General features: G+C 36.5%; 1 protein-coding gene across 1 annotated transcript in view; it reads right to left on the reverse strand.

The window, feature by feature from the left end:
- Positions 1-1054: 1054 nt before the first annotated feature.
- Positions 1055-10159, reverse strand: part of LOC106474461 (non-structural maintenance of chromosomes element 4 homolog A-like) — a gene marked incomplete at its 5' end in the record, with an annotated part of 25846 nt that continues 16741 nt past the window's right edge. Inside the window, 3 exons of the mRNA XM_022402772.1 lie at positions 1055-1205; positions 1667-1760; positions 2642-2747. Coding sequence (XP_022258480.1) covers positions 1072-1205; positions 1667-1760; positions 2642-2747 — 334 coding nt within the window. The remainder of the gene's footprint in view (positions 1206-1666; positions 1761-2641; positions 2748-10159) is intronic.

Consider the following 10159-nt stretch of genomic DNA (forward strand, 5'->3'; position numbering starts at 1 on the left):
CTATAACCTTCTAAATGGTGTTAAGAATTCACTGATTAATGAAATTTTATATTTGTTAGTCAATCTCAGGGATAGCTAACAATTCTGTTTGTTGTATCTCCATGTGTGTGTGTGTGTGTGTGTGTGTGTGTGTGTGTGTGTGTGTGTGTGTGTGTGTGTGTGTGTGTGTGTGTGTGTGTGTGTGTGTGTGTATATATATACAGCATATAATAACACATACTGTAATACTCTCAACTTTCTTATAAAACGTTTATATAACTCAGCTTACATAAACTAATATAATCATGTTCACTTACATATGGTGTTTCAAGACTAATTATAGAACACAAACATTTTATCACCACAGTAATGAAAGGTTAGAGAAGTTGATCGGTGAAAGAGACTACATTCCTTAACTTGTATCAAAACTACCTCATTTTGTCATGTAACCGACAGAAAAAAAATTAAACAAATGAAACAGAAACAGGATTGATAAAACTTACAGAAACTTCCATTTAAACTGGGATAAAATCATGGTATGAATCTACAACAGGCAGTTAGAAAACATAGAACATTGGAGAGAGGATGCAGCAGCAGTTGGTCTTGACCAACAAAGCTGGTAAGAATCAGTGCAAAAACTCTCACAATTCATGTTTTCTCTATAGCCAACTCATCACAAATAAACTGGATTGTAACATCTAAGATGTGGTAGTCATAGTAATCTTGCACTCAGAGTGATGTGGGCTACAATACATTTTTACTCATGTAACAAAAAGATAATACCTTTTTAAAACTCAAAGTAACACATAGGGCTAATTTCACATTTACAATACACGGGATTTATCAGATTCTGAGCCAGAACACGAACAAGACTAAAAAACTTTGTTGCTAAGTTCATATGCTGTGAGAGTGAAACATGTGATAAATATATATACATCACATAATTATATTATCAAGTACAAAACTGCACAATGAACTATTTGTGTGTCTGTCCACAAAAAGGCTTGAACTTCAAATTCTAGCATATTGCTGAGTCACCAGAAAAAAAAACACATAAATTATTACTTTAAGACTATAACACAACAAACTGATTTAGATATTAACAATTTCACAGAACACAGACATATTTCTTACCTTGATCAAAAACGAAACATGGAATATATTTTCGACAGTCTGAGTAAATGACTGTGGATTAACAACAAATTGAAAATAACAGACTGGCTGCCCTAAAATAATAAGAGATGATCAATATTAAAAATGCTGATCAAATCTGTTTCTAATGTTTTAGAAACTTGCAAAAAAAAAAGTCTTACATTTTTCATGCTTTAAAACTAAATAGTTTCTTCCATGTATCTATTTCTAAAAAACAAAATTTACTCAGGCACGTTTCATATACTTCTTTTTTTTTTATCTCCTCCAGTAGCTCAATGGTAAGTCTGAAGGCTTATAATGCTAAAACCAGGTTTTGATATATATGGTGGGCAAAGTACAGATAGCCCACTGTGTAGCTTTATGCTTAACTATAAGCAAATAAACTTTTTCTATTTTGGTTTGCCTATTTTTAGGTCACTTATGAAATATTCTAACTATATATTAATGTAAACTCTATGATTTAACTTTACTCCACATAAGGAATAAAGTAAATTTATTCATTGTGTAAGTTGAATATAAAAATATAGCACCCTACTGTCATTTCTATTATAAAGCCTTTGTAGAAGAGCAAAGAGTCTTTCAACTTCTTGGGTTGTAGTCTCCTGATACGAATTTCCCATATCTGTTACCTGTTTCCAATAAATTAGTGAAATTTATCCAAACTTAAAATGTCTTGGGACCAACAATTACTTGGATTAAGCATGGTATAACTTCACTAAAATTGAACACAAAATAAAAAATATATACTATATAATAGAGGCTAATTATTTTTGGAAATGTGAGTTTGTATAACCACCAAATATTAGGTTTAATTTTAAATATGTCTAAATGACATTCATTACCTAATTATTATAATGCCCTTTTGAAAGATGTAATACATAACAAATTACAGCTATACAACATGTGTTTCACAATGGAGGTCACAATAATGCTTGAAAAATATACAAGTAATAAATGTTTCATGTTTTATACAAAGTAATAGTGATAATATACGTTTGCATTTACAAACTTCCATATCCAACATAATATACGTTCAGATTGTATGTCACATTTACACACCTTCATATCCAACATAATATACGTTCAGATTGTATGTGACATTTACAAACCTTCATATCCAACATAATATACGTTCAGATTGTATGTGACATTTACAAACCTTCATATCCAACATAATATACGTTCAGATTATATGTCACATTTACACACCTTCATATCCAACATAATATACAATGTAATGTATGTACACAGTAAATTACACTCACATGCAATGTAATGCATGCTCAGATTGTATGTTATGCTTACAAACACTCACAATGACTGAAGACTTATTTTTATGACAAATCAAAAATTACCAAGATATTAACAGTTTATAGAACTGTATCAGAAACAAGAAAAAAAATCTAATAAATCTAAGTAAAAATGAGAGTTTGCATTTAGATTTTGAGTGTGGCAATATCAAATATGAGAAACATGTGAAACTGAAATAATTCAAGGTTAAACTACTCACATTTTGAGGCATAACAAGGTTGGTTGATGCTGCATCTTTATCGTCTCTTGGAACATTGTGAATTCTTTTCTTGTACTTCACAGGGCCACTTTCAAAACAACCAAACCTAATGCAGACAAAGTTAACATTTTCTCTCATCTTAAAAGGCAGTTCAGATAAATACTAACCTCTTAACAGAACAAACAGCGTTATACCTCACACCTTTGCCTAATAGATTTTTGTACATGCCACAAGCCTTGAATGGTTACTCCCACCCCTTCACATAAATTAACTTGTATTGCATCAGCCTATAATGTAATTATCATTAGATTACATCCCTCCACCAGAATGGGGAGGGGGTGGTTTGTTGTTAAGTGCAAAGCTACACAATGGGCTATCTGTGCTGTGCTCACCACGGGCATAGAAACCCAATTACTTAGTATCATAAGCCCACAGACTTACCATTGAGCCACTGAGAAGCCCAATAAGGGGGTAAAATGTGTTTTATGTACAATAAATCCCTTGAATACTAGTGTTACAAAAAAAGGGTCATTCTTGATAACACAAAAGAAACATACTGGAGATATGGAGGAAAGTTGGGAGGTTTTGTGTAGAGGTGAGTATCCATTTAAAATATATTTTGAATGAAGGGAAAATGATGTAGAAATGTTAACATTCAGAAATTCTACTACCTTCTCCACAGGACTGAGAGACAATCCCAGATTGATAAGATAGTGGAGTGGTCAATGTAAATAAGGAAATTAAAAAGATGCTTTCATAAATTACACCACCAGAAAGGTAAAACCCCATGGAGTATTTCACCCACTCAGAGTAGAAAACCTAGTGGGACATAATTTGGTGGGCAACGACATCCTTCTCATGCACGGAATACTCTTTGTTTAATAAAGGTGGCTGAGCAAAAGGTACTCAATAGAACCTCCTGCATGGTACTACAGTGTCGCATATGTAGATGGTAAGGAATATTATATCTCAAACGGTCAGCTAAGCACGAGTGTTTATTGTTGCTAAAGCAATATATCAGGACATACAGTATGAAGATATATGACATGAAATACTTGCCAGAATAAGTAGGTGTAGGAAGGATTCATCCCAGACATGCACCCCACGAATAGGACCCATTTAATTTGTACAACTATTAGGAATTGTCTGATTCTCAGTGTAGGTTGTGGCCTGTACTACACTTCCAGGTAAATACCAAGCTATTCTTCCCATCGATAGGTGCATCCACTTGGTCTCACACCAGAGAGACTACACAGGTGCAAAAAGGAACTTTTCATATCAAACTCCCCAATTGGCTTGGTACTGGGGAAGCAAGGGTTCTCCCGATTACTTCACTATAAGAAAATGGCGAGGAAGAATCTGCATGGGAGAGAATGCAGAAGAGGTGCTCAGACTCAACAAGTGCTAGCCAAGTATGATGGTAGGATCACACTTGACATTGTTAATATTTTCCTTATCTAAAAATGTATTTCAGATAGATATTTATATCTCTGCACCTCTAAGAGCTATTACGTTGCATGCAACTACTATGGAATCTCCTGTGCATGCCACAAGCCTTGAACAAACTCCCACCCTTACATGTCAACATGTATTCTGCCAGCTTATGATGTAATCATCACAATGCTGTAGCTTTTCACCAACAGAAGGGTGATACAACTTCCATGTGCAGTAATTCCCATGAGCACCACATGATCATAGGCTTATTCTTGATGGTGCAAAGAATATACAATGGCTTTGGGAAGTAAGGGTGGGAAAATTGTGCAGATAGGAGAGTATCTATCTGAAATACAATTTCAGGTAAGGAAAATGTTAATTTCAGAAATGATACTTACCTCTCTGCACCATTAAGAGTTAGAATCCCACAATGAAAATGATGGAAGGGCTGGCACTGAACAATTACAGAGATGAGTTTCTTTCTGAAATAACAACAGAAAAGTAAAGAGCATGGGTTGTGACTTCCACGAGATCAGGAGCCACTTACTATAGCAGCACCTGGTGGGAGACTGCACCTTTCTCAAGTCGGGAACAATCTCTGGCCAACTAATTATTCCAAAATAAATTACAATTGCATCAGAGAAATTTACAGTAAAGAATAACAGGTAAATCAAATTCCAGTGGTAAAGCATCACAAAGGTGGATGAACATGAAAATGTGCAGTGTGGCTAGAGCTTTAGACTATCATGATTTGGTGAAATACAAAATATATATATTGTAACTATAGATATTGTATTGGAGGAATGAGAAGCTCTCAACTGCATCCCAAGGCAAATCCATGTCCCATTTGACTTGATATATCCACTGGGTACTGATTGGGAGATTATATAATGGGTGTCCTGCACTACATTTCCTGAGAACACCCTAACCCTATCTTAAACGAGTGGTGAGCCTAACCATTCTTTTACAGCTGGGGGAGGCACCATTTGCAGAGGAAAACCTTTATATGAATATCCCCAGTGGCCTGAGACTGGGGAGGTAATGGTTTTACCATGCTTCACTAGAAAAATATGGGAGAGGAATATGCACTAGGGAGAAGATCAGAGTGTGTGTAGAATAGTGTCATCAGGCACAATCATGTGGATTTAGGTACCCACTGAGAGAAAGTTTGAGCTAAGTATAAGAGCAGGACTACACCATATGCTGTCAATTGTTGTTTGTAAAATGTGTGGAAATGGCTACGTTGATTTTAAGAGATATATTGTCAAAGAAGTCTTGCAGAAACCCCCTTCTCAATGGTGGGCACTGAGCAGGTGTCAGTGGGTTTAATGCTTTCTGTTCACCCCTGCTTGATGTAGATTACAAGTAAGTATTTCCCATGACACAACACCAGCCACATTGAGGAACAGTATGTTGGAATGTGTACAAAAAACATGGTACACACATGGAAGTGCCATGAAATGAATGAATGATATGGAGATGCCTGAAAAACACAATAGGCAAAACTTGTTACAGTAGAGCCTCTGAGTAGACTGGGTAATGGCAATTGGAGTGAGGCAAAAATGAGAGACACCTGAAATTATCCAATGATGTACACAATTGGAAATAAATTTATGTATAGTCCCACACCAGCCATAAAGAAGCAAGACAGGCTATGACATGCCAAAACTGGTGAGCGGGGGGAGATCAAAGAAAGTAAATGGTCAAACTCACCCATAGAGTAAAGTGTGAGATGGATGGATTGGTGAACACAACCAGGTAAAGTGGAAGGGGTCAAGTCCCAAGAGGAGGAGATCTGCTATGGTAACAACAGGAAAGAGCAGTTACCAGAGAAAGGGGCAGACTGAGCAAGAAGGAACAGACAGTCTGTATGGGACACAAAGAATGATCTAGATTGGAACAATCAAACAATGATGAAATAGAGCAAAAAGAGATGGGAGAAATAATCTGATTCTTCTCCTATGCAGTCCAGGTAAGAGGAGTGATACACCACTAGATACAAAACCACAGGGACATGAATGACAAATGATAAGGTGAATATGACAATTGTAGGCCAAAGAAAGAAACTCCAGAGTGAGAAACCACAATTTCTGAGAGCAGATGATTGAAGTAACAACCATAGGGTTGTCTGAGTGGATAATCACAACATAATCAAATAACTGTGACCAAAGAAGAGGGTAAGCCCAATAAGCCACAGTCATCTCCAAAAAGTTGATATCCAGAGAATGCTTCTCTGGAGACCAAACCATGCAAGAGCCCTTCTGAAGAAAAGTGGAAGTAGCAATCACTAATTCCTGTCGAGATGGGGTCAAAAGAAGCAATACAACCATATAATAATGGAAATGAAAGCCCAGACAATGATTGTGCCAAGCAAAGGAATGTATGATCTACCTGAACACTTCAAGGACCATAGCTAGGTCAAAAGGGATGGGCATGAAACTGAAAGACATGATCATCAAGGGCAAATTGGAGGACACAGAACAAATGGGAAGACATTTGAAACATCTACCTTGGTTAAATACAGCCCAGGAGAGAGGGCCCAATGCAAATTGAGAAAGTCATCTATCCAGATCTAAGAAAGTGATTCAAAGACAAGTCTGTGACCATGTCCTGAAGATGCACACGATCAGTGGGAAGAGGACAGGTAAGAGGTGGAATATAAAAGAAGAGAGAGAGAAAAACAATGAGAAAGAATTTGCAAAACCATAGGGTCACTAGAGAAGGAAGAAGATAGGAGGGTAAAAGTGGGAGAGGTAGGCATTGATGGGACCAGAGCCCAGGATCATTAAAAAAAAAGATGAGGAGAGATACATGCAAACAGACTGCCAATTTACCATCTTTGATTACGACCAATTATTGAAGTATTTTTGTTTTTAGTTGCAAGAATTACGATGAGTCTGCAAAAAGTAACCAAAGTGACAGATCTACTTGCTGGTTAGACATGTACACTATTTGGAAAGTCGTACGGATACCAGAAAGAACTGGTATAAGAACACATATTTTGGGCTGAAAGCAAGTCTCCTGCCTCTTCAAGAAAGGCCATCAACCTACTACTGCTGACCACTCTAGAACTGAATATGTTGAAGACTGGAACTGCTATGCCAATGTCTCCTTTGCAAGAACCAGAAACTATGTCTCGCTCGAGCTCCATGTAAGTAAGTATTGCTATCTCTCTCAAGTCAACTAACGTGGTTAGGATTTGATGTAAAACATATAATGTTAAGGAGAGTTCGTAAAGTACACTGAATCTGAGCATATGTCGATTAAAAGTTTAATAGATAACTTGCTTATTACAGTGAGTGACGTAGTAACTTTGGTTATTCAGAACAAAGCATTTGATTCTTTCAATGTAAAAGCTCATCGTGATACTTTTGCTAATGTTAATGTAAATGAATATTTAGAATTGTTGTATTAAAGGTTGAAATGGATTTTGAATATCAGTCTCAGAGTCAATTCTTTAGTCTAACTGTAAATTCCTCAAGTTAGTGACTAGTATGCTCCACTCGCAACTGTAACCTGGATTAAAATAAATCTATTATGAGTGCTGGATTAAGTCAAACTCCAAAAGACTAAGCTACATGGCATCCCAGCCTTTCACACAAGGAACAGAAGATGGGTAGTCCAACATGACCACCAATGATGGATGGTAGACAGAGATACTCGTGGACCAGCGAGTTGGAGAATCAAGGAAGCAACAGAAGATTGTACGTGAGCTGCCTAAGCCCGGGATTATAAGGAGTTGGGAACACCCCAAAACACCAGGTTTAAAAGCAAAAGTGTGAGATGAAGGTCCCAGGTAGAATTAGAATATATGCAGACACCTCACTGAAGAGATCTCAAAAACAAAGAAACCAGGTAATACAGATAAATGAGAAGACATAGAAACCAAAGTGTCAAAAAATAGATGTTTCCACCAAAATTACTGGGGATGTAATGAACAGCTACAATAAGGAAGTAAATGGTAGAGAGGAAGAAACAGAGAAAGTCTGGAGTTAAATAAAGATAGACAAAAATGAACAGACTGCTGGAAAGAAAAACAAGGGGGTGCACCCCAAGCAGAAAGAAAGAACATACGAAACTGAGGATTGTTAAATATAAATGGGCCATGACCCAAGTTTATAGCAAAGGATCACAAAGACAAGTAGAACAAGAAAAATGTGGGACAATGTGGAGTTTGGAAATAAGAGTGTCACACGAAGTAAAACAACCATGATTACACTATGATTACAGATAAAAAGACAGAATATCCCATACCAGAATCCTGAGTGTATCAAACAAAAAAGGAGAAAGAGCTGACCAAAACTCTCCACAGGTGAAGCAGAATTCTCAGAATGCAAAGAAACCAAACAAAAAGGACCTAAACTGGAGAAGAAATAGGCAGAAGAGAACCATCCACCTGATGCATGAAAGCTGGAGCATCATCAGTTAACCATATGGTACACCATGGTTCATCACAGCTCAATAATGTTGTAGAAGATAAGTTATCCATGAAGTCAAGAGTACCTCACCAAGACCTGTCATACACAAGTTTGTGTGCTACTAAATGAGCTAAAGAGAGAAAAACGGAACAGATAAAGTGCCTCCAGTCACCATTAATCACTTGGAGAAAATGCCTGTCTTGGGATTTTATTTTATATTTCACTTAGAACATATGTTGCTGAAAGAAGCCCAAATTAGAAATGCAGTGGCTAAAGAAACAAGTTGCAATCAAGTGGATAGAACGAAAGTATACAAATGACAAAAGCAGTGTACCACTGAAAAAAGAAAGGCAGCCGATTAAAGCAATTACAGACTCAAAAAGTACAGGAATACAAGCAGTGCCAAGGAAAGAATGGGCCTAGGATCATGTGTTAGTGCTCAGGATTGCTGCTCATGGAAGTTGTGTCACCCTCCTTTTGGTGAAAAGCTACAGTATTATGATGATCACATCATAGGCTGGAACAATTCATATAGACATGTGTAAGGGCAGGAGTTTGTTCAAGGGTTGCTTTATGAAACAACGGTGGAGTTGTTTGAAAGGATCATAAAAAATATTACCTGAAAAATGAAACAGAAGATAACGGCAAGCTCAATAAGAAGCTGAGATTTTGTGAACATTGATATATAAAGAAAGCCCTTTTCTCTGGAGGACAGACCCCAGAAATAAGTGGTGTCCAGAACCACACTCCAGCTGAACAGAAATGCATCTGTGAACAAATATAATCTGGGCAAAGTAGGGGAGGATGATTACCCAGGGTCATGTGGGACCAACTGAACAGTGGATCTCTGTACATACTCCAATGATCAACCAGAGTCTACTGTTCACCGTCATAATGAAAAAATTAGAGATTAATTATTGAAACCTGAGTAATGGGTCAATGATGCTGGGGTATTTACCAAACAAACAATCCTAGACTCTGGAACAAGTGTCCAAAATTTTCTAATATGACTAAAAGAAGTCAAATTATTATAAAAGATAATAATTTAAATCAGAAGTTCCAGAAGAAAGGTTTAAATTTTTTTTATCTTCATTTGTTGAGATAAAAAAAGTAAGAAAGGTTACATTATGAATGGTAAGTAAAAGTGTGAAATAATAACAACAAAAATTAGTTTTTTTTTCATTAAAAACAAAAAATTTGAAGCCAAGCAGTGCCGAGAAAAAAAAGGTGTTGTTGTTAAGGTGCAAGTGCTCATGCAGTTTACTGTGCCACCTTCCTATTGATGGAGGGCTATAGTCTAATGCTGATCAACACAAACATCTACCATATAGGAACACTATAACACCACTACTAAAAGCTACCATATAGGAACACTATAACACCACTACTAAAAGCTACCATATAGGAACGCTATAACACCACTACTAAAAGCTACCATATAGGAACACTATAACACCACTACCAACAGTACATACTTTAGTGCTTTCTTTTTCTTCTACAGACAGTATCTTACCCATAAACAACAATTATATTGTTACGTCTCCATTTGTTAATTGATTTTCCGTAAATTCGTTCCGACGAAACTTTAGCGACACAAGTCCTTACTTAATAAAACTGGTTTATTCTTTCTGAATATAACTTTACCGATACACTCAACTTCAACAAT

The sequence above is a fragment of the Limulus polyphemus genome, unplaced genomic scaffold, assembly GCF_000517525.1.
Source record: "Limulus polyphemus unplaced genomic scaffold, Limulus_polyphemus-2.1.2 Scaffold7252, whole genome shotgun sequence".
Lineage (NCBI taxonomy): Eukaryota > Metazoa > Arthropoda > Merostomata > Xiphosura > Limulidae > Limulus > Limulus polyphemus.